At 34.9% G+C, this 24,774-nt stretch overlaps 2 protein-coding genes across 2 annotated transcripts in view; one reads left to right on the top strand and one right to left on the bottom strand.

Moving 5' to 3' along the window:
* Positions 1-33: 33 nt before the first annotated feature.
* Vps11 (vacuolar protein sorting 11) lies at positions 34-14,034 on the top strand. The gene is made up of 19 exons (XM_013324685.1): positions 34-175; positions 382-450; positions 685-858; positions 1,178-1,321; positions 1,592-1,722; positions 1,857-2,007; positions 2,324-2,758; positions 3,151-3,426; positions 3,851-4,070; positions 4,501-4,582; positions 4,792-4,935; positions 5,327-5,485; positions 5,758-5,921; positions 6,594-6,675; positions 6,932-7,147; positions 7,884-8,006; positions 12,068-12,258; positions 12,895-13,063; positions 13,425-14,034. The coding sequence occupies exons 1-19, from the start codon at positions 161-163 to the stop codon at positions 13,609-13,611; spliced, it is 3,132 nt and encodes a 1,043-aa protein (XP_013180139.1). The 5' UTR covers positions 34-160; the 3' UTR covers positions 13,612-14,034.
* Positions 14,035-18,164: 4,130 nt separating this feature from the next.
* Positions 18,165-24,774, bottom strand: part of LOC106126535 (kinesin family member unc-104) — a 33,987-nt gene continuing 27,377 nt past the window's right edge. The window contains exons 32-40 of the mRNA XM_013324245.1: positions 24,377-24,548; positions 23,933-24,045; positions 21,063-21,191; positions 20,817-20,985; positions 20,264-20,420; positions 19,794-19,980; positions 19,353-19,489; positions 18,807-18,908; positions 18,165-18,306 (exon numbers count right to left, since the gene is read on the bottom strand). Of these exons, the coding sequence (XP_013179699.1) occupies positions 18,165-18,306; positions 18,807-18,908; positions 19,353-19,489; positions 19,794-19,980; positions 20,264-20,420; positions 20,817-20,985; positions 21,063-21,191; positions 23,933-24,045; positions 24,377-24,548 (1,308 nt within the window). The remainder of the gene's footprint in view (positions 18,307-18,806; positions 18,909-19,352; positions 19,490-19,793; positions 19,981-20,263; positions 20,421-20,816; positions 20,986-21,062; positions 21,192-23,932; positions 24,046-24,376; positions 24,549-24,774) is intronic.

Genomic DNA, 24,774 nt, shown 5'->3' with positions numbered 1-24,774 from the left:
GTGAAATGAAAAGTCTCATGAAATGTCAACTTTGACATCTGACATTTTATTGTGTTTGTAAAAATTGTAAAATTGTAATTGGATTTTGTAGGTGGAGAAGATAAATAGTCTTGAAATTAATCATACAATACAATGCTTTTACTTGGCTAATCCAAATGAAATGGCGTTTCTAGAAGTAAGTATTTTTTTAAATAGTCCAATTGATTGATGGTGTAGACCAAAAAAGATTGTCAGTTAATTCTTTGTGTTCATTACGTATATAATAGAGATATGAGATTTGTTAGAAAATTTAGTAGTTCATTAAATTTGGTTTTACAGCATAAACCGCACTTTTATCTAAATAGCGTTGAAGGAAATCCTAAAAGTGTATTTTTATTTTAGAGACGTCGATTTACGTTCTTCGATGTGCATAACAATGTTGATGGTGGAAAAATTGCAGAATGCCTCCAGGTAACTTGTGAAACCGCAATTTGATTTATCCCTTACACAACGACGACTTCCCTTAGACGACTATTTTACTACTATAAACCACGTTATAATTTTATCAACAATGTCTCTTTTCAACATTCAATATGCATTGAAAATATATCACTTAATTTTAACATGAACAAATAGTTCACAATTTCCATATGTGCAATAAACTAGATACATAGATACAATTCCTTTTAAAAATTCCATTTTCAGGATACATCAGTGTCAGCAACAACTAATGGACATAATCATATCATCATATGCGATGTCACGGGCATGGCTCACATCATCTCCCGATCTTGGGAGATCCTGTCATTCAAGGTCTATGAGCTGACAATAACATTGGCACAACAGCTCCCACATGATCCTTACTTAGTTACAATTGGGGTGAGTATTAATTTTTTTTTAGTTTAACATTGCATGGATTTTATACCATTTATTTTATGTTTCTAAACTGATGTCAGTTTTTTTTTGTGTGTTGGGGGTGAAGTCTTCATTAAAAACAAAAAAAACACAGGGGGGAAAACAGGATTATGTGAGATTCTTACTTAGTAAAACCTCAGTGGCCAAGCTTAAGTGTGACTGAAAGGGTCCCGATATCCAAAGGAATGTGAATGGAACAATGTTAATATCAGCTAATAACCATGGCTAGCAATCATGAAATATTTTTTATAAGCTCTGAGTCAATATCTTTTTTCTTTTTTAGGATGATGATCCAGGAATTAATCCCTTTATTAAAGTATGGGACTGGTCACGGAGTGATAGGGATCCAACATGCACTCGAGTGTCAAGAGCAGTGCCTTCACATCTCAGGGCCACACCTGCCACTGCTCTGGCAGTACATAATAAGGTAAAACAACTACTACAGTGATACTTCAATTTTATTGCAGCTCATAATTATTCATAAGAAGACAAAACATATATAGATATTTCTTAATTCTTTATTATCATTATGAATGTACAATCAGGGACTATGGCGGTGTTCCACCTTAAAAGCTCATTCATTTGAATGTTTTCATGTTGAGATGACAATGCGGAAGGATATCCTATAGTATGAAGATTTTAAATGTGTATCTATGAAGGTTTATCAGTGGTACATCTCAAAATACGTTTTTTTTAGAATCTCCTTGCAGTTGGTTTTCAAGATGGTTCAGTGTCATTATTTCGTGGCGATATATCCAGACAGCGCAGTGGAAAGATGAAAACTTTACCTGACTCTGGTACTAGTCCAATCACTGGACTAGCTTTCAAGTTAGTATCCATTTATAGTTACAAATTTACATAAGTACCAATATTTTTTTGTCTATATCTATAGTTGATTTAGTTTTATTATTAGTTTCTCACAAAAATTGTTAGAGAAGATTTTAACATGACGGTGTGTGTAGGGGTGCGGACAAGTTGTTTGTGGTGAGCCGGTCCACCACCCTGGTGTATCGGCTGGGTGAGGAGCGCTGTATCACTCTGGACGCGATGGGCGCTGCGCCACAGTGCAGTGTGCTCGCTGACAGGCAATGCTTCACTGTCGCAGCAACAGATGTAAGCAATACTTGTTTATGCTACACATTTAATCACAATCCAGTAAAATTACTTATGGAGGTCGTCCGTCGGGACAATGACTCGCTTATCCAGGTTCAACTTATATACTTTTATGTCCCAAGAGCATAATATATTTATTACCTAACTGTTCCCATGGAAATTGCATAACTATGACATATTTGAATCTCATTTTGAGTCTGAAGATGTTTAAATTTTATCTCGAACAATAATCTCCAATGTCTTTTACGATAACAATGTCTTGTGCCATAACTTAGAAACACAATTTTCATCTAAAAAACAAATTTGTCTATTCCAGGCAATATATTGTTATACAGCCGAAGTTAGAGGTCCATGTTACGCATTGGCCGGTGAGAAAGTACTGATCAATTGGTTCCGTAATTATTTAATAATAGTCACCAATGAAATGCCAACGAAAAATGTACCGTCCACAAGTAACACAATTTCAAAGACACATCATCTCACAATATTAGATATACAAAACAAATTTATAGTTTTCTCTAAAACATTCGATGGAATTGAAGCCGTTTTAACCGAATGGGGTTCATTTTATATATTAACAAAGAACAAAGAGATGATATTTCTTGAAGAGAAGGATCTCCAATCTAAATTGACTTTGCTATTCAAAAAGAACCTCTATGATGTTGCAATAAGGATAGCGAGCAGCCAGCATTATGATGTTGAAGGGTTGATGGAGATTTATAAACAGTATGGCGATCATTTATATAGTAAGGTAAGGATTTTATTCAAATTTTAGTCAAATTAGTTTAAAGTACATTATTATTATAAAATATATTACTGTCGATTTTATAATTTAAAATTTAAATCACCATAACGTTAATAAGAGTAACAAACTTAGTAATATTATAAATGCGAATGTCTGCATGGATGGATGGAGGGATAGACGTTTGTTAGGAGGTATCTCCGGAATGGCTCATCAGATTTTGATCAAGTTTGCACAGATGTAGAACAGAGGAACACATAGGCTACTTGTAAAGTTTTTTTTAGTTCTGCGCAGACGGAGTCGCGGTCCACACCTAGTTTTTGAATAAATGAAAGCTATGACATGAATGATTAGGATTACATTAAATAATATTTCCTATGTTAATATATTTTTAATTACAGGGTGATCTAAAAAGTGCAATTGAACAATACGTTAAAACTATAGGATGGTTGGAAACTTCATATGTAATACGAAAATATCTAGAATCCAGACATTTAGAGTCACTGGTACAATATCTAGAGGAACTACATAAGAAAGGTTTTGCGACTGAAGACCATACAACTCTGTTACTTACATGTTATGTTAAGATTGACCAACATGATCAACAAGGAAAACTTAAAGAATTCATCAATTCAAAAGATAAAACTATTGATTTTGATGTAGATGTTGCTATAAAAGTAAGTATATTATATACACCGCTATCTATGTTAGTCTCTCTTGTCCCACTGGGTTGCCTGGAAAAGATCGCTTATAGCAATAAGGCCCTTGTTATGTGAATTACTTTTAGTCATGTCTTTATATAGTTTGTAATAATAATAAGAGTTAATAAATAAATAATACACTATACATTACACTATACTAAATATACTAATATGAAATTTAAAAAATGCCGGCTATTGTAAAATTTCATATTTTGATTGGTAATTTTTTTTTAGTATTTTTATACTACTATTAAAAAGACAGGTTTTTTGTTTGTTTGCATTGAATAGGCTCCATAACTACTTAACCAATTTGAAAATTCTTTCACTTTTGACGCACATGGTCTATAGCATAGAATGTCTTTGATTTGAGACTTAAATTTGTCAATGTATCTTTTTCTAGGTTGTTCGTCAAGTGAGCGTTGACGACGCTCTATCTTTAGCCGCGAACCACAAAAGACACGATTGGTATCTTAAAATAGTATTGGAAGATAAGAAGGAATACAAGACTGCGCTTGATTATATCGCAGATCTGGAGTTTGATGATGCAGATATGTATATGAAAAAGTATGGACACAAATTGATTCAGCATGAACCAAAAGAGAGCACTAAACTATTGAAATGTAAGTACATAGGGTACAGTAAGGTTTGTTTGCAGTTCAGCATTTATCCCCATAAATTCACTAAAGTGACAATTGCAACGATAAATGAATCAATATAACTGCCACGGGAGTGAAAACCCACGGTTCTGTCGTTTAGGATTTAGTTATGAAATGATATTTAATTTTTTTTTAGAACATAACATACACTGTAAGAATTCCTTTATATTCTTCTTTTGAGCATATTTAATGCTTTAAAAACGTTACAGGTTAGTAAATGTATCAATATCAGTGCTGGTAATCTACAGATTCATTTATTTAATCAGAACATTTAGCACCCTAATTGATATCTGTAAAAAAAATTCTGTAACTGTAGTACCGCGAACGATGCTGACTGTACTATATCGTTTTGCTTATGAAAAAGGATTTTTATCTCAATATTAATGTTTTACAGTACTATGCACTGACTACAAACCTCGCAGCAAGCCTCTGGTGGATGAAGATTCTTTAAGCGGTGTTCACAGAGAGCCTGACAGGTATTTTTTCATTTATATCAAGATGTCATCAATCTAAAAGTCTAAAACTTTGACTAAAATTAACATAAATATGTTCGGTCAACCATATATGCAGTTGAAAAACATATTATTATTAAATGTTACCAATAATACTATTCTAGTACCAAAGTTTGTTGACCTTTGAATTATATTTTACCAATGTATTTTAATATTTGACATTTGTTATATAGGGCTCTTCCCGATGAGTACATACACATGTTCCTCAACAACTCGGAGCACCTCATAGAGTTTCTGGAGCACATGGTCTCCTGCGCAGACCTTAAGTGTTCCAGTCTAGTCTACAATACCCTTATAGAACATTACATACACGTCTGGTAAGTTATAAGTATTAAAGAAATATAGGTAAATATAAGAATGTGGAAGATGTAATAATCCATAATCACTGCCTATCCTTCTGTGTAACGGGCGTGAAAATATCATTGTATAACTATAAGTCGCCTGCTACGCCCTCCAATCAGAAATAAAAAATAATAAGTAGCCGATGTGTTCTTCCAGACTATGTTCTACATCTATGCCAAATATCATCAAGATCTATTGAGCTGTTCCAGACATACCTTCTAACAGACATCCATCCATCTAAATTAATATTAATAAGATTATTTTTAATTTAATTACTAGTTACTGATTTACGAATTTTGATCTGGTATAATGAAATACTTTACCCAAAATTATAGGCAATATGTTTAAAAACTTATATAATTACAGGGCAAAAGCGGAACCAGATGACAAATCACAGAAAGCATTGAAAGTGTACAATGTGCTGAAAGACCCCGAGGCCAACTACGATAGAGACCAGATGTTGATCATCTGCCAAATGTTTGACTTCAAAATTGGCATACTGCATTTGTACGAAGAGAAGAAATTGTAAGTAAATATATTCAAGCTTTGTAAGATGACGTCATAGATTGTGCGTCCCGGAGGCCTAATTTAGTTCTCTTTTTCTTCCCACCCTTTTTCTTATAAAGAAAGAATGGGAAGTGGACTTTCCGGATGGAAAGGGAAAATATTTTTTTTCTGTTCAAGTGTCAGAATTAGTGAGGGGACACAAACGTCGACATTTATAAAGACTAGTGTTGTGCCAGTACATCGGCACAGTGTCGGATTTTCTTGCTAACAGTATGTATGTATGTATGTAGATGGCGAGCGACGCTGGCGCTGCACATGCGCAGTGGCACAGCGGACGTGGCGCTGGAGGTGTGCCGGCGACGCGGCGCGGCGTGCCCGCAGCTGTGGCGCGACCTGCTGCACGCGGCGCCCCCGCCCCCACCACGCTGTCTGCCGGAACCTCTGCAAGTACTCGGTCAGTACATATAACACCACCCATATCTTACTGATATTATAAATGCGAATCTTTGGATGGATGGATGGATGGATGTTTGAAGGTACCTCCGGAACCGCTGTATTGATCTGACTGAAATTTGGCATAGATGTAAATACACAAGCTTCTCACTAAGTTTTTAATACAGCGAGGACGGAGTCGCGTGTGAAAACTAGTGTTTAATAATGCTGCCGGCTGTTTGTGTCTGTGTAACATAGTATTTGCTTTAATCTATCCTTATACGACGACCTATCTAAATTTATTGACTAATCGTTGGTTTCTGAGACCTAAATTGTCACTCATTATCTTTGACATAACAGAGATAATATGATTTATAGACATTTTGGTCTAGGAAACGAGAGAAGAAAAATATATAAGTTGAAGATTAAAAAATGTAATACAGAGAACAAATATGACTGTACATGGATACGAACAAATGTATGTCTCAAGATAAATAAAATAAATTCCAGCTTGATAACTTCACGCGTTTTTGAGAAAAAGAGCCTTGACAGACGGACGGACGGACAACAAAGTGATCCTATAAGGGTTCCGTTTTTTTCCCATGAGATACGGAACCCTAAAAATATCTCAATTCGTGTATTTCGTCCTTATATACTTTTATGAGCGTTATATATAAGCGTTGTTTATTTGCAGCAAGTGAGAAACTTCTCTCACCAATTCTAGTCATCGATTGTCTCACCAGCACTCAGTCATACACCCTGGGGGATGTGCGCAAGTAAGTTTTTTAGACATTATTAATTAGAATCCTTTGGAGTGACGTGATTTCGCTACCAAGTGTCAGAATGATTAGTGAGGGGACATACACGTCGACATTTTAGTAAGGCTAGTGTTGCGCCAGTACACCGGCACAGTGTCGGATTTTCTTTCTAACATAATAAATATAATTGCTTGTTTGGATGTAAAAACTATTACAGGATTCATAAGTTTAATTTTCGGATTAAAAATTTTTAGTATTTTTTTCTTTTGTTTAGATATTTAATGGATGTATTAAAATCAGAAGAGGAGGTGATAAACAGAGAAAGAGAACTTTCCGCTAAATATAAGAGCGAGACAGAGAAGATGAAGAGTCAGATTGAAGTTATCCAGAATGAACCTATTACCTTTCAAAGTTCCCGCTGCGCTGCTTGCAATGGATCACTCACGTTACCCTCCGTACATTTCTTCTGCCAACACTCTTTCCATCAACAGTGAGTGCTTGAATATAATTTCAAAAGGTTTAACAAATCTGTCTTCATTGCTTAACTATGATTTTTTTTAAATCCTAAAATGATCAAGTGAACTAACGCTAAGTAGCATTACTACTAAATACATTGTCTTTTACATTTGATTAATATTATTGATTCCTTTCATAAAATCTATAATCATTTTTAATTGTTAAATATGATGTAAATAATTATAAAAAGTTTTTTTTTTATATCATAAGGTGGCAAACGAGCGAGCGGCCACCTAAAATCGCTGAAATAGCGAAGTGACCGTTGCCCATAGACATACGCAATCGCATATGCGTTGCCTACCTTTAATCGACGGAGGAGAGGATGCACAGAAAAAAAATATCTTCTCTTTCCATGCATCCTCTCATCCGGAAAGTCCACTTCCACTTCCCATCCTTTCCTTATAAGAAAAGGGAGGGAAGGGAAAGAGGACTAAATTAGGCCTCCGGGACGCACACTCATCAGACGAAACGCGGAATTGCTTCTACTTCACGCCTGTTTTCTGTGTGGTGGTGGTATTTCACCGGACGAACCTGGCCAATTCGTGCGAAGATGTTAAAGCGGGTTCTACCACTCTTAAGTAAAATTACATTGCGCCTGGGCTTAATAAAATAGCAATTTTACTATAATATATTACCTACCTAGTCTTACTTAATTAACATTGGTATATATTGTATCGTAGCAATAAGACAATACGTATTGTGTATTGCAGCTGTTTCCAGAGTTATTCTGAGTGCGAGAGCGAGTGCCCGGCATGTGCGCCGCCACGCCCACCTGCGCCGCCCCCGCATACTGCCGAGACACTGCACTCCCGCCTGCACAAGGACCATGACCCGTAAGTAACTACTGCACAAGGACCACTAACTACTACTGCATAAAGACCACTAACTACTACTGCACAAGGACCACTAACTACTACTGCACAAGGACCACTAACTACTACTGCACAAAGACCACTAACTACTACTGCACAAAGACCACTAACTACTACTGCACAAGGACCACTAACTACTACTGCACAAGGACCACTAACAACTACTGCACAAGGACCACTTACTACTACTGCACAAAGACCACTAACTACTACTGCACAAGGACAACTAACAACTACTGCACAAGGACCACCACCACTTAGTACTACTGCAGTAAGACCACTCAGTAATAATGCAGAGACCAGGACCCGTAATTTCTACTTGCACAAGGACCTGTAACTACTACTGCATAAGGACCACGACCCGTCAGTACTACTGTCGCACTTAGAACCCTCATATTTTTATTCCTCATACTCTAAAATAGACCACTTATAATTCTGAAAGCAGCAGTTATTTTAATTTTTTAACATCCATTCTACATGATCCATAGGCCTGGCCTATTGAACAATTTTTCTACTCCGGAAAACCTTGGTCTAAATATTATAAAGAATTCATTTCTATTCATTCTAAGTCTTGCCTTTCAATCCATCCTAATCTTACTTCTTACTAATATCATAAATGCAAAAGTTTAGATTGATGGATGGATGTTTGTTTGAAGGTATTTCCAAAACGGCTGAACAAATCTCGATGAAATTTGGCATACGTATAGACCATTTTTTACTTATTAAGTTTGTTTTATTTCCGCGCTGACGGAGTCGCGGGCGATAGATAGTCTGAAATAAAAGACGATGATGAGTTCATTAATAATGAAAAATTGTTCCTTCTTTATAAAGATAACCTTGATTCAATGTAAACTATATTTTGATGTTGACACAAGTGTGCGAGCTCCGCGGAGATATAATAGTTTGAAGTGTACATTCTTGTTATATAGAGTCGAGAGATTTTTAACACAACGAGCGTAAAAATCCATTATTTATTATAAATATGTGTATGTATAAAAATATTTATACTAAAACTACAGTTTTTTTTCTCTTAAATAAATGAATGAAGTATTCAAATTTTCATCTCTTCTTTTTTTAACTAAACAAATAAGACATATTTTTGTATGTATTTTGGTGCAGGAATTCGGTTACTTAATTTCAATGTGTTGATATCTCCAAATACCTAATCCATCCATACAAAGTTTCACTTTTAATTAATACATTTGTAATGAACTCTTGGAAGTTATAATTTTCTACATCTATATATATAAAAGAAAGTTGTGTTAGTTACACTATTTATAAATCAAAAACGGCTCTACCGATATGGGTGAAAATTTGTGACGAGGTAGCTTAGAGCCAGGAGACGTACATAGGATACTATTTATTCAATTTTTTTTCGAATTTATCCCTTGAAGAGCTGCTTTTTATTTAACTTACAAATATTATAAATACGAATGTTTAGATGGATATGATGTGGATGGATGGATGGGTGCTTGAAGATATCTCTAGAACAGCTGAACGGATCTCGAATTAATTTGGCATACGTATAGAACATAGTCTGAAAGAACACATAGGTTACACTAATTAATTTTTTGTATATATCCACGCGGACGGAGTCGCGGGCGACAGCTAGTTTATATTAATTAAAGTAAACATATATTAGTGTTCAAGATAAAAAAATCTTAATATCCTTACAAATATTCATTACACTATAACATAATTAATTTAACCTATAAAATATTGTAATTTTCAATCAGTATCGCTTCGGACGTCAACGCGAGTGGACGTGTTTAATTTTCGATTTGTTATCTTTACGAGTTTTGTAATCCATCGGCAATGCTTATCGACAGTCGCGTGTAATTGTTTAACGTTTGAGTGCGCGTGTTTGTTATGATTCCGCCTTTCTCTTGGTGTTTCCAAAACATTGCCAATGAAGGCCTCGATGGGTGAGATATTTCTTCTCTTGAATCTTCACTAAGGATATTAGTAACCTAGTCTTAATTGCCGTGAGTTTCTAAGACTAAAACCTCGTCGAAAACATATTTTTGTCTATATCCATATTAATATTACAAAGCGGTAAAGTTTGTTTGTTTAACCGCAGTAATCTACTAGTCCGATTTGAATTTTTTTTTGTTGTATTGTCCATTTATAGAGGAAGGCTTTAGGCTATTACGCTGCGACCAATAGTTTTTTTTTAATTCCGCGCGGACGGAGTCGCGAGTGACAGCTAGTTTTTTATAAAGAGATTTTGACGTCAGAAACCCTCAGTCAGTGGTATGTGTCTTACATTATTTGTAACACTTTTGACATTTTGTAACGTTTTACAATTACGTTACTGATTATTTTAATTCAAAGTCGAAATTTAAATTAAAATAAAAAAATGAATGTTTGTATATTATTCATAGATAACTAACTGTCGCCCGCGACTCCGTCCGCGTGGATATATAAAAAAACTTAATTAGTGTCGCCCACCCATCCATCTATCCACATCACATCCATCTAAACATTTGCATTTTTAATATTAGTAAGTTAATGAAAAGCAGCTCGTCAAAGCATAAATTTGAAAAATAATAAAAAAAAAAGAATAAATAGCATCCTATGTCCGTCTCCTGGCTCTAAGCTACCTCCTCACCAATTTTCAGCCATATCTGTAAAGCCGTTCTTGAGTTATAAATAGTGTAACTAACACCACTTTTTATATATATATATATATATATATATATAATATTACACACAGTTTTGTTATCAGTTTAATGCAATCTATATAATTTACGAGTAATATAACATTGAATATATTTCAAGGTTTCTGTTATTTGCGTTAAATATAAAAAAATGTACAGTTTATTCTTGATCTTTTAAACATTGAAACTATAAAAAAATCTTTTTGTTTGTGAAAAACAAGGAAAAGCTAATATCAGCACTCGGTTACAGATCAAAATGTATAGTATACTTTTTCGTTTATTTCTTAACATTTTTAGGGCACAAATATTCAATGGCGTCCTAAGAATGACGCCAATCTTACTAATATTATAAAAGCAAATGCTTAGATGGGTGGATGTTTGAAGCTGTCTTCAGAACGTCTTAACAGATTTCGATGAAATTTGGCTGGAAGAACACGTAGACTACTCATTTTCTTTTTTTTAATTCCGCGTGGGCGATGTCGCGGGCGATAGCTAGTATCTAATAGTTTAGAAGTTCTTACGGTGAAGGAAAACATCGTGATGCAACCTGCACGTATCTAAGAAGAAATTCCATGATATGTGTGAAGTCATGCCGCACTGGGCCAGTGTGGTTGACTATGGCCTAATCACGCTTAACTTATGGTAGGCTTCGAGATATAATGAGCTGATGATGATGAATAGTTTAGAAAGGTATAGCTGACAAACACACAAAGATTTATATAGTTTTCTCGTTATAAAAAAATACCAGTTGTGCCGTATTGCTTAACATTGTTGACGATGTTGATAAAACGACACAATACTCGGATGTTTTTCTATTCATATTACAATTGTTTGCATTACATATATGTGTTTATTTGTCTTCAATAAGTAAATCTTTTTATTCGATTAAAATAATGCAAACATTATGATTTTCAATGAGATGAGTTTACTAACATTCTTGTTTACGAAACCTATTTAATGTACTTCATAAACTCACTGATAAGATATTCGTGAAGAATAATTTTGTTTCATTTTTTTAAGAATAGTAGAGATGAAATTATGGATTTATGCCAGCGTTTCAAAAATTCTGATAGATTTTTCTTTCCTAAATCGAACCTCATGTATGAAAAATAAATAGTTGACAGTTAGATGTTGTAAGATGATGATATCTTAGGAATATTATAAATGCGAATATTTAGATGGATGGATGGATGTTTGTTTCAAGGTATCACTAGAACGACTAAATGGATCGTGCTGAAACTTGGCATACATGTAGAATAGTATGGAATAACACATAGACTACAAATTCAGTTTTTTTTTATAATTACGCACGGACGAGGTCGCGGGCGACAGCTAGTTTAACCTTAAATGATTATTTAACAGATACGCAGTGGTATCAGAATACTTCGGACGTGGTCTGTTCAACAAGCTGACGGTGGTGACGGAGGGAGCGCAGGAGGGCGTGGCCCCACTCCCCGACCCGCCCCTCGCGCCTCTCGCCCCGCCCACTCAGCAGACGTATGGACCTGGTGCTGAAGCTAAACTACGCTTGCAAGAAGGACAGAGTAAACAAGGTAACAAAGTACTGACTAACCGTGGGTTTCTGACAACAAAACAAATTGATATCTGTGTTTTGTCAAAGATGAAAAATGTTATACAAAGATTTTTGTCTCAGAAACCCACGGTACGTAAAGTTGTATGAATGTAGAAGAAATTTATTGAGTTTTATCGAGGATATAAAGTAAAAAATTGTTAAAACAATTAAATAAATATTTTTAAATTTTTATTTGATTACTGCGAGAGTTATTTTTTTATAACAACGTTAAATATATTTTTATAGCATAATTTAAGTGTTTTATGTTCACTGATAAGACAACCAATGTTAATAGAAAACAAAGTAACTCGTTTTTTCAATTAAATTAACATGACTAATACAATGACTAACATCTATCTAAAGTATTGCGAAACAAAACACTGATTATTAAGTAACAAAATTAAACGCTTTATTAGTATAGTTTAATTCAGAAATTCCTCTTTTTTTCCTTTTTTTATATAGACCAAGTGATACAAAAAAAAAACAAGCAGATTTATGAAATCCTCGTATGTCATGTGGTCATCAGGTATTCTACATCTCACTTATAGTAACTGGTCAATTAGTCTGTCCCTTTCACTTAAAACAAAGAATCAAAAAGTTTGGATATTTTTTCCAGTGTTCGTGGCAAATACTGTAAAGCAGCAGGTGCCGAAAGGCACTGCGGTGGTGCCGGTGCCTGAAGGCAGGATGCGGCTTCTGGAGCAGCAGCAGTACTCCTCCAGTCTGGAGGCCAACATGCAGCAGCTGCAGCCAAAGCTGCGACTCTCACCCGCAGCTAACAAGAAGTGAGTATACGAAATTTGCTTACTTATAAAATTTTAGGTCGCTAATACTGTCGCGATACACTTAACTAGGCGCTCCGATTGAAGTGTAGTCACGTGACCAGGAGTGTCTAGTCACGTGACACGAAGTGCCTAGTCACGTGACACGAAGTGCCTAGTCACGTGACACGAAGTGTCTAGTCACGTGACCCCAAGTGTCCATTCACGTGATCCCGAATGCTTAGAGACGTAACGTAAACGTACGTAAAAGTAAATTGAAGCGACTCTTTTTTAATGTTTAATATTTTATAAGATCAGACTAGTACCTTCTATTTATTATCGTAATTATTATGCATAACTTTGACTAATTTGTAATGTCTTTCAGATTCCAAGAGCCCAACGTCTCGCCTAACATATCATCGGCGATAACCAACGGAGCGAATAAAAATCCTTTCGAAGACGAAACTTACGATGAAAGTAAGAACCCGTTCTCAGACGATGACGTCAAAGAGCCGAGCAACCCTTTCGCAGAGGACGATGATTATGACAAAAATCTCAACCCATTCTCGTGATCGTAACATAATGGCTAATCTCCATTCGAATACAGTTTTTTTATCTCTTTCATTCTTTATGTAATCAGACAGAGATAGCAAATGTTTGAATATTTGAAATTACCGGAAAACTTGCAATGTTGCCAACATAAAAAAATTACAGTTATAAAATTATTTACCTTTTCTTTAAATTTGGATAAAAAATTTATTGCGACATAATGGTCTCGTCGTCTTAATGGTCCGACTTATCTATATAGAAGTACTAATGTCGCTATTTATATTGAAATGGACTATATTAAGTATAGTTCGATTACAATTCGATTATATAACGTAGTAAGGATTAGACAGAGAGGAAAAACTTTGTTTTTTACTATAAAATGTTACTTTTCTTGGCAAAATTAATGTGTATAAGACTGGCAATGAACATATTGCATTATTATAAACGATCTTATTATAAAAAATTAAGTTTTTTTTTTTTAGTTTCTCGTAAATTTATTGCGTAGGAACAGTATTTTGTTAGATAGAATAACTTTAGTAACAAAAGTGTAATAAGATTATTTGCTATTTTAATTTGCCAGTAATATACAAATAATAATTATTATATGTGTAAATGTAATTTAAATACCTTCATTTATAAATATAATGAAATGCAATAAAATCATGAAAATGTACTGAATAAAAAAAAGGTTACTTTATTATTTGTTTAAATATTTTCACGACAATATTTAAATGCATTGGATCTCCTGATAAATATATATAATTTGCCCAACGTTATAAAACGTAATGTTATTAATATGAATGAAAATTAAAAAAAAAATAGTTACATTTTTATACCTACATTCCTTAAATAGCTTAAATGTATTATACAGCCAGCTTGTAAGAATAAATGTATTTAAAATATCTATAATATATTTAAAAATGTAAAACTATGAGTTTTAATACATAAAACACATTGTTTAAATATAGATTTATCACGAAATATTGTGTTTTATTCCTTCCATCCACTTTTTAAGAACTTATAGTATATTAGAAGCTTGATAATAGTATTTTTACTTAAATCCTAAATCTTGACGGGATGAGGTATATGTGTGATAAAGAAAAACAACAATTTGGAAATTTTCAAAGCATTTTATTTATGACCTTTAACACTGTGTATAATATATTTTGATAGTACATTTAGAGCAATGAGTAATATTACCGATCATTACAACGTTCTTATCATAAATTGAATGAAATCTATAAATTATATATAGAATATATAATTTTTCAAATATCCATTCTCACCCAACAATCAACAATCACTATCGAAATCACAAGAACCGGCCGAGTGTCGGGCGAGAGGCGGTGGGCGTGGCTTACGTGACGCGCACGTAGCGCAGGCCACGCCCACCTCGCGCAGATGTCACTGACGCCTCGGTACATAATAAAAGCATCAAATAAAAACAGTACAAGCTCCTTCCGGCACCCTATTAGTTTCCGATCAACCGACAATCATAAATACATAGAACAAAGAACCTAATCTCAAAATAACATACTAGAATCCTATAAAAATAACAGTATAGCTTAAAGAGTACTCTATAAAAATATATATAATCCAGCTTAAGCTGTTATATCTAATTTAAAAAGGTTTATTTTTGGATCTACAAAAATATAACCAAACGAGAAGCTCTGCGCATAAAAACAAAGAGAATGTGAAATTTTTAAGATAAATTTACATCATTCGCGGCACTCCCGTGATTATCAATTTCGCTCTCTATTAATGAACTACGTAAACACCATTTTGCTATGCAAAATACACATTATCCTAGATATTTAGAAGAAACAAATGAAAATAATTTACAAACTTTGGAATGTTTTGCAAATGACTAGAAAAGAAAGATGTGGCTATGAAATGAGATCTTTATATTCGATACATCGATAAACACGTCGTGAAGAGTTAAACAGCGAATCGAGACATCGTCAAACTTCGACTTTAACAGATTCGCAAGACACAAATGAGAAAGTATTTAACGTTGTGCTGTAGAAGACAACATTACCACTTAAGGGTTACATTCCGATAATTAACGTATTTTCAATATTTAAGAAATATTATAAACACACAGCATGTCTAAATTTTGGTTAATACTTTTTCAACTTACAACTATTTTAATTCTAAACTAAATTTTAATCAGGGTTTCTACGGTCAGAGTGCAAGCAGAACTCGGCCACGGAGTTAAGCTTTTTTTTTAATCATTTTGAATTAAGTAAACCATACAGTAAGTACCAAATGAACTTGTCAAAGATATTTACAACGACTAAAATTCACTTAAGCTTACAAATTGTCATGAAATCTATAAATACGCACGTACTAAAAGGAGTCGCCTACAAGCAATAGTACACTGACATTTATATTATAATTTTATTTAACATTTATTTAAGCGGTAACGAGATTAAGATTGCTTGGACTTATCAACAGACGGTTGAGATGATGAAATTATTAAAAAAAATAACTTTAAAAAAGCAAAAAATAAACTTGCAGAACTGTCACATCGATTACCTAACTACTGTGATGTATAATAATTATTATTTGTAATTATATTGAACTAAGGACGTGAAGTTGATGCCCTGTTTACACAATGCCAGTACAATATGACAGTTCCGTTCAAAATCAACACTGGAATAGAACTTTTAACACTGTCTGGCGCTATAGTGCCCATTCAGTAGATGCCAGGCCAGCGCAACTATCCTACTGGAATGGCATAATGTTAACCTGGAATGAGGCGTATCGCAGCGCGCCTCCTGTCACATGACTAGACAATATCCGCGGAATGATTTTGTGACATCGACAAAACGCAAAACTGCGTCAAACTTCCCGAGAACATTCCAATAATCCTACTTTATACAATCCAAAAGATAAAAATTATTGTGTATCTAGGAACTGAATTAAAACAAATAAATAAAAAATATTAATTACGACATAATAATTTAAATTCTGACCTAAGTTTTAAGCGTCGAACAAATGGTTACGCTACGATTCTAAAATGTTCATGTGTTGGTTATTTTTAATGTATTTACATACTACAGTGAAAAGAAACTTTACGTATGACGTCATACAGACCTACACTCCCACTGCGCCTCACAAAATATAATCTACTGCTTGTCATACGTATATACATCGTAAATTACAATAATGTATCCAAAGTTAGGAGAAAAATTATAGATTGTCATTTTCGTCTATAATTTTACAATGTCATTTCTGTGATGTACAATGTCATAATCGATAAAATCGATTCCATTTATGCGCAATATTGCATACGAATCGATTTTTCACAAAGTTTAGAATATCAAACTGTAAGTTACCACTACTGAAACGAAAACATGTCATTTTTATTTTCTCAGTTAATAAGTACCAGCAGTGGAAACCTACGAAGATACGTGTCGTATGTGCCATGAGCAAAGTTGGTAATATGACAAAAATGCAAGTACGTTAGTACATCTGACTTGTCAAAAGCTCATATTGTCATGACAACGGTACGTGACAAATCATAGTTCTACGAACATTTGGCGTCGCTGTAACTCGGACATTGAAACGGCTCAAACACAACTGTTATATTCGATTCGCTATATATATTTCTTTACCCCGCCTTCCGAATCAGTGCACCGGTTTGGTCCCAAACTACAAGCATTTGACCTTGAATATATATATAAAAACTACGTAAATATATATCATATAGCATTAAATGCATTTTAATACTGTTAACAACTTTGATATATACAAAACAAAGGAATATTTAAACTTATATAAAACATATATATTTAACTACATAAATATTATTAAAAAACATAATCCAATGATAATTTGTAATTCATTCATAAATTATTATTAACATAAAAAATATGCTCCTTTTTCCTCTAATGGTACCCGATTTTCCCACCAAACCAGTCACAGAAATTATATATTAAAAAAACAACTTGCTCAACACTGATTCCAATCAAAAATGTATATATAAATATTATTGTTCTTGTGTTAGTTTATTTGAAATGTAAGTTGTTAATTAAAAATTCAGTACAATATTAAACGTGGTATATCCACAGAAAATCATATTTGGCACTTTATAGTCTAAATTGTTTCAAAGTGAACATTGCTCAAAAGCCCGGTAACTGAAACCAAACATGTCAAACTTGAAGAAACTATTTAAGCGAATATTTTGATATTAAATGTTTAATGCAATCAGATACTGAAGTAACAATAAAATTGATATTTTCATACTTTGCCGAATTTAAATCACTGTTATGTTATAAAAGTGTTAGGTTAGATTTGACAAAAATAATTCTAGATTTAGGTTAGGTTTTGTCTGTAATGTAGTGTACCTACTGACCTCTATAAATGGACTGGTTGTAACACATAGTATTTTGTTCCTAATTCATTCCCGCTATTATGACGCAGACAGTGGCGGTTGGAAAGACGCGTAATCGGAACGAATGAAAAGCTGTAATTTTCAAGCAATAACTTATCCATTTATAGAGGCGAGTATGTGTTGTGTGTGGGGGGTGTGGGGGGTGTGGGGGGGTGGCGTTTGTGTGGGGGAGCCGTATCAATGTCCGCTAGCTGGTCTGACGACGCGCCTAAGCATGGCAGTGAGCCAGGGCGCCTCACGCGGTGGCGGATGTCGCGCCGGACGTCGCGGGCGCCGGCCTGTCGCCGCGCCGCGCTGACCGCGACCTGTGCCCGCACACCTTCAGAGTGTGTATTCACTTTGCTTCTTTTACGCGATTCTTTATATTCATACCCTTTACTTATGAAAGTTCTACAACTCGTATCTCAATTTGCGAACGTTTGAGTTATTTTTAAACAATTTATAACTAAATGTTACAAAATTTCGTACGAAATTTACTTTTGTATTGTCAATCTTTGCAATATTTTATAATTATTTTTGTTCGTATTCAGACACGAATAGTACTCATATTGATATGAAACTTTCATCAGTGAAGGGAATTCTTATTATAAAATATAGAGAACTAATAATATATTTATTTAAACTATAAATCAAATCGCTACGAAACAAAGTAAAAACATACATACACATAAAATAATAGCAACGTTTTTTTAAGCGAAAAAGTTTGATGTACATTAAAACCTTTTTACAAAAGAATTAATCTGTGATAACTCCTGATTATTACCAGCAATTCCATTTAATTTAAAAATAAATTTTAAAAAAAACATAAATAAATCTTACCTAATCTGTCCGGCGAGTAGCGGGTTAATGGCATACAGCCAGTCGTGTACCTCCTTGTCTCCCAGCGTCTGCAGCAAGTAGCCGCGCTCCTTGCTCACCACGCTGTTACAGACAATACTTCATTCATGAAATCCCAAGTAAATGACATGACAGGAGACACACGAGTGTCACGAATTGCTGTCATGTCATGTCACTTGTGTCAAGTTAATGACATTAGTTAAAGGTCAAGATGTTTAAATTACAGGTCATAATAAAACGGATACATCTTATATTATGAATATGTCTTTCGATAATTTCACACCAAAATTACACAACAGGTTATAAAAAAAACATGTATAGAACACTGTTCTGTGAGCAATTGATGCTATAGTACTTTTTTCTGACGTATAAGACAACTCAGAACTCCAGACTCATTTTGAACCAAGACCAGATCTGAGTTTCATAAATCAGTAAAACTTTGAATTGGCCAATATTATGCAAAAGTCATTAATTTTAGGATTTCATAAATAAGAATGTTTTAAATGTGAGTAACATTCCGGTATTTACCTGAATGTGTTGGGCATGCGCACCATCTGCTCCTGGTCCTCGGAGTACTCGACGTGCGCGTTGGCGAGGTTGATGAGGGCGCGCTCTATCGGGTCACGCTCGTCACGGTAGATGAACACGTATGGTCGTCGCACCACCTGACACACGAGTTTTATATTAATACATTATTAGCCACTGAATGTGTAAACCAACAACTTTCAATATTGAAACCTTGATAAATGAACTAGGGAACTGCGATATTTTTCTCGTTAATCCAGGTTCGACAATACATTGGCATAACATAACGAGTCGTCATCAAATAACATCAGATAAACTTCTTACTTATTTGCTTCGATCTATTTTTTTGTGTGCGAGCGCGTGTACGTGTACGTATACGTGTTTTCGTAAGTGTACGTGCATGTACGTGTACGTATACCTGTTTGCGTATGTGTGTGTACTCACCAGCCATCTCTTCTTCCAGCCGTGTGTGCCGTGCTGCAGCACGTTGAGGTATCCGCGGCGCGCGACCGCAGCGGACACGCGCACCTCCTCGCAGTCGGGCACGAGCAGCGCGCCCGCGCCGCCGCCTCCAGCACCGCCCCACGCCGCCACCGCGCGCTCCAACATCGACCTCTCCGGGGAGCACAGCCTGCCACACAATTACACTTACATCCAAGAAAACATTGATGAACGTTAACATACTCTGACAAAAAAAAAACCTTCAGTCAATAATTACGGTACATAAACCCAACAAATGATTCGACACGAACAAACTTTGTCAATTGTCATATTACCTACACAAAAATTGCTTAAAATCGCTACAAATAATATGTAGTTGCGAATGGCGCAATATTTAACTGTAATGTTTTATAAGGGTATAAATCTTTTGCTCTTTAATATAATTAATTGTAAGGTACATAAAAGCTACTGACTCGAAGCTGCTAGCGCTGTGTATGGAGGAGAGCAGGCTGGGGGTGGAGATGTCCGCAGACACGCCCTCGTCCACCGGGCTGGCCGGGGAGGCCGCGCCCCCTGCGCCCGCTGCACCCGCACCGCCCTCAGCTCCGCCGGACCCGGACCCTATCCGTCCTGCGACACGGAACAAATAACTAAATTAAAACAAACATAAATTTAATCTAATCTTACTAATATTATAAATGCCAATATTTGGATGGACGGAAGTATGGATGTTTGTTTGAAGGTATCTCCAGAACAGCTGTATGGATTTCGCTGAAATGTGGCATAGATGTAGAACATAGTCTGGAAGACCACATAGGCAACTAATTACGTTTTCTTTAATACCGTGCGGACGCAGTCGCAGGCCACAGCTAGTACGTTCATAAATGAAATATTAGACAGCTTGCGGCGTAGTATCACAGCACAATGACTGTGTCATACAATCAATCGTAAAACAGAACATCAACATCGTCAAGAAATTTAAAAAAATAATATTCATCTGTAGTTCCTAAATAAGTTTGCTTGTACCTTGTATAAGCTTGACGTATTTAGCGGCGAGTTCTCGTTCGCGCGGTGTCATCTCCCAAGGCTCGTAGACATCGTCTGCGTGCGGCACGTGAGGGGCGTGGCCACCGTGTGGGGCGTGGCCGCCATGCGCGCACTCGCCCGCCGCCTTAGCCGCCATGTTGCATACCTCCTACATTAAAAATAAGTATACTAATGTGCCTTTTACACGACATATTGATAAAGAATTAGAGCTGGTTTTGAACAAACCTTCTCTGTCTTGGTAAAGTCATTGGGAGCAACGGTGTTCTCGTGTCCGTGACGCAGACGCTCGCGCAGCGCTAGGAAGTGCCGCGTACGACCCACTTGCTCCAAACGAGTCATCTTCTCCAACTCCCACTGTACATATATTTATATTATAAATACATAAATAAAGTATATAACAATACATTAATTAGTTAACAACAATAACCACCACCAGGAATTATGAATGTACTTTAAGATAATTTAGTGCAAAGAATTTATTTTGAAGAGACGTTCTCCCTATTTATTTTATACTATGCTTGTTTTTAGAATAAAAGGTTTTTTTTTAAATAGGCGATAGTAAGAATTAATTCGTACTAATATAACCGTTATCATTTCAAGACTATACTTGAGAAAGAAACGAAAGTAAAAGACAAGAGAATCTTAGCATAGGGATATCCCAAAATTAACTATACGGCTATATAACTACATAGAAAATATATATTAACATTTCCTATTAACACGATTCGACTTAAAAATTTACCGTGGGTTTCTGATGTCAAAATATCTGTATAAAATATATCGTCATCCCTGTCCTTCATCTTTGACAAAGCAGAGATAACAATATTTTTCAAACGGATTTGATATCAGAAAGCTATGGTTAGATAAATATTTATTTTGGAAGTAACATTGCACTAAAATTGTTAACAAACTAATAGAATTACGAGACAAAAGCAAATAGATTATGTGATAAGCGATGGTTTCTATGATTTGATGTTATTAAATTTTGAATGAAGTAATAATAATATATAAAAATTTAAAGGAAAAATATATAACATTGATCCGAGCATTCTTATTTATTTCAGTATGAAAATTAATATATTTATTTATATTTTGCTATATAGAATATGTAAGAAAACTCGTATCAATTTAAAAGCAATTGTGTAATTCATTAAATGGTTAAAATATATATGGAATAAGCTTATAGTCTGTCCAGTGATACAGATTAATAAAAAAAAATTGTGGTTAGTTAAACGAAAAAAAAATTACTTAATTTATTTTTGTATTGACTCTGTGAAAACATCATATAACGACAGTTGTCTGCAGCTAGGGGCTCGGAACCTACCCTAAGTTATGAGTGACAAGACCATAGACAACCACAATGGCCCAGAACAAGCCCAGTGAGTTATGCTTGGTTTACACTACGCCAGTACAGTGATACAGTAGCGCTGGCATAAACCCTTTTGGCTCAATAACGCCTGTTAGTTTACATTATATCAGTTGTATGCCAGCGCTGAATTTGAGCGATACTGTACTGGAATTATGTAAATAGCTTTGGCCACTTTTTTTCCTGGACAGACTATACATATAATAGGAAATATATTGTGCCAGTACACAAATAAATTCGGTAGCTATTTAGTATGGAAATGATAACGGATCGGATGAATGATTGCAGGTTCGCACATACTAAATAGCTAAGGAAACATTTGTGGACCTGGGCGCTATCCACAACGTCCTGCGGCCAATCATATACCAGCTTACGCACGATACGCTTCTTCTGGCGAGGAGAAAGTTTTCATATGTATTACAGTGATGTAACAAAAATATATAGCATTATTCTAACCACGATATTTCTGCAAGCTGTTTAATAGATAATAAAAATTTGTACATGGCAATACTCTTTGACAACACTAAAACGTCCAATAAACGATCAAATTTTCTGTCAAACTTGATTGTCAAATTATTATTGACGACTTTATTTGACACTACGAGCTTAAGTCAAACTAAATTTGACAGTCCACTAACCCTACTCTGTCAATGTCAAAAAAGTGTCACGAGAACTTTTTTTACTGCAGCTGACTTGTTTTTTTTTCTTAGACATAAAATAATGTTTTATGTCAAAACTAATTGCGACAGTTGGTTTTTTTTGTACTCAAGTCAAATATTTTGTTCAAATTTGTTCATCATCAATCATTTCCAACTTTTAGATTTGAAAATTACGAATGACTTTCATAAAGTAATACCATAGTTAATTTATTTAAGCGTCAATAGCTTAGTGGTTAAGGGTACGGATTTCCGGTCACGAGGTCGGGGGTTCGAATCCCGCCATTAGATTATTGTCGTAAACCATATCCTAGCACAAGCATACAGCTTAATTTTAATTGTAAAAGAAATATTAGTAAATTTACACAAAAAACTGCTAATATTTTTCAATAAAAAAAAATAGTGTTGCCATTTCATAACCTATGCAAAGATATCGTGGATTGAATATAAACTATCTAGCACGTTATTAGTTTATTATAATATTCATTTATTATGAAGCCTGTGAATATTTCTACAAATAGTATTCGCTACAAATCTTTGACATATTCTTTGTAGTATAAAATACATAATTTTGAACATACAAAGATTTCTGGCGAGTATACTAAAAAAAATGCATAAAAATTTTGTGTTAAATTCTTAAGAATTAGATTTCTTATGAATGTTGGTTAAAATTAAGACATGGTATGACATAACTAGTCTATATTTTGTTAAAATATTTACATATTTTCCCCCAAAATACTCATGAAAGCATTTTTCTTACGTAAGATTTTTCCTAAAGACTTTAGATATGTTATTAATTTTATATCAAATACAATCCAATAAACCAGTACCCATCCAAGTCTGAATTTGATTTATCATCAGCTCTATACGCCCTCCACTGAGGGGTTCGGAACCTATCCTAAGTTAGGAGTGACTAGGTATATAGTCAACCATACTAGCCCAGTGTGGGTTGACTTCACACATATCTTTAAGTTTAATAGTTTTATCCTATATTTCTCATAAATTTACACATGCATATATTTCACTACGTGTATGTATGATTTTGATGAGTTTTGTATGAGTTGTGTATGTACCTGATGGTCAAAGATGAGAGAGTCACCGCGCGGTCGCCAGCCGTGCAAGTTCTCCTCACCGCGTACATATGTGCCGCTAGTGTCCAGCACTCGGCGTTGTCTGCGTTGTACACCTAAATACAACAAAAATTAGAATTATTATTTAAAAAAAACCTTTAATAAGAGAAAAAAAATGTTGTTAATGAAATTGAAATCTCGAGAAGGGTATATTCGTTCCACGATTAATATGGACATATGCTCGACTTAACTAGAAATTCTATTTTTACACTCAGATTACTGAATTCACATATAGATGGCGCTGTCATGAAATATTTAGCAATTTGATGTTTGACAAAGTTTAAATAAATAGATAAGAGGTGACTGGTGACTGAACATTATTACGTTGCCTACAGTCTTATCAGAGGAGCATGTTCAACGGTCAGGTCGTACTGTACTGTGTCATACCAGGTTCGAGCGCGCGATGCAGGCTGAGCTCGTAGACTCCAGTGAGATGGTCAGCGCGTGCGGATCGCGAACCGAACAGCGCGCGACGTAGCGAGCGGCTCGAACGTTCGCGACCTACCACCACCACGGACAGGTCCTTGGTGATGATGGCCGGCCGACCGCAGTTCTCCACCTACGTGCAATATACAAATTTTGTGATTGTTCGAAACAATTAGGTGTCGGGTGCAGTAGACCCACAACTGGGTGCTGGACAACATGTCTAGTGAACCACGAGCTCCCTTAAACTTTAAATCTTATACTAAACTATATATTCATAATAACTAATTTTTATCAAGAAGACAATATCTCGAGCAACAATGATCTTGCGAAAATGTTTCAAAAAGTTGCACAGAACAATC

The sequence above is a fragment of the Papilio xuthus genome, unplaced genomic scaffold, assembly GCF_000836235.2.
Source record: "Papilio xuthus unplaced genomic scaffold, Pxut_1.1 DF824992.1, whole genome shotgun sequence".
Taxonomy (NCBI): Eukaryota; Metazoa; Arthropoda; class Insecta; order Lepidoptera; family Papilionidae; genus Papilio; species Papilio xuthus.
The sequence above is the reverse complement of the archived record's forward strand: the minus strand, read 5'-3'. Positions and strand labels throughout refer to the sequence as shown.